The sequence below is a fragment of the Trypanosoma equiperdum genome (assembly GCF_001457755.1).
Source record: "Trypanosoma equiperdum strain OVI genome assembly, contig: ctg_1904, whole genome shotgun sequence".
In the NCBI taxonomy this organism is placed as follows: domain Eukaryota; phylum Euglenozoa; class Kinetoplastea; order Trypanosomatida; family Trypanosomatidae; genus Trypanosoma; species Trypanosoma equiperdum.
In genome coordinates, this window is record NW_027123954.1 from 12,132 (window position 1) to 13,263 (window position 1,132).

The following is a 1,132-nucleotide window of genomic DNA, read 5'->3' on the forward strand; positions in this document are numbered from 1 at the left end:
GTGTAAGCCACAACCATAGCAAGCTGGTTTTCTTTTCGGGAGAGGTCTACGTTAGGCACCATGATGACACTCAAAGACTTAGTGACACATTAAATGGCAGGAGAGGAAACTGCTGCGGTATTCATAGATTATTCGAGAACATTTAGCTATATGGATCACAGGTGCATAATAGATGCATTAAAAAGATATGAGGCAGACATGCACCTCATTGCGGGGGTTGCTACTTTTCTGAAGCGAAGGACTGCAGTAGCATGAATAAACAACACCTTCTCAAAGAAAATACAGCTCACGTCTGGTGCTCCACAAGGTTTCAGTTCTGGGGCCATTGCTATTCATTATTGAAATGGACTCTTTCAGAGCAAATCCAAATGCTATACCAGCCCTTAAACACTGCTTCTTTGCATACAAACGCACGATAGTATGCTCTAACATTGACAGGGAAGCTATTCGGGAAATGCTACGAACAAGGTTAGATTGCATAACGAGCTGGCCAGCGGAGCACTATATGAATGTGTCTTTAGAAAGAACGGAGTACACGTTCTTTAGGGTTAGAGACAGAGAAACTCATTACACCTAATGCCGGGAGAGCACAGATTCACTTACACAAGAGATACCAGACTCCTTGGAATGACAATGCAGCCACACAAGGGTGTAAGCAAACATGTTCACACCCTACAATCACCAGCAAATATAAGATTAATGAAACTTCTGGCCGTTGCATCACCCGAAAGGGGGAAGAGTAAAGAAAGTGTCCGAGAATTTTACTTAACCTTAATGCAGGGAACGTTATGCTATTGTTTCGCAGTATGGTGGTTTAATGCTTCTCCATCAGACAAGGATAAACTTGAACGAGTGCAAGTAGAGGAGGTACATGTTATCGCGGGTATTCCGAAGTACGCGAACCAGCATGATGTCATGAACGAGACCTGTTTTCAAAAGATAGATAATATATTCCACAGACGAGCAATAGAATACCATTTAACAAGGAAGGCAAATGGCAAGAAATCAGCCAATACAGTGAAAAAATTTTCCCATCCAGTCATCCGATAAGCACGCGTCTGCAGCGTGTATCACAATTGTATGAGGAAGTATACATAACTGAAAAGCCACACACAGCAAGGTTATTTCAACT

The 1,132-nt window shown here is 42.3% G+C and overlaps 1 pseudogene across 1 annotated transcript in view; it reads left to right on the top strand.

Moving 5' to 3' along the window:
• The window catches only part of TEOVI_000476500:pseudogene, a 2,962-nt pseudogene extending 1,850 nt beyond the window's left edge, over positions 1–1,112 (top strand). The window contains 8 exon segments of the mRNA in view: positions 1–3; positions 5–34; positions 36–41; positions 43–309; positions 311–544; positions 546–551; positions 553–1,005; positions 1,008–1,112. The exon segment at positions 1–3 is cut by the window's left edge and continues 75 nt beyond it. Of these exon segments, the coding sequence occupies positions 1–3; positions 5–34; positions 36–41; positions 43–309; positions 311–544; positions 546–551; positions 553–1,005; positions 1,008–1,112 (1,104 nt within the window).
• Positions 1,113–1,132: the final 20 nt, after the last annotated feature.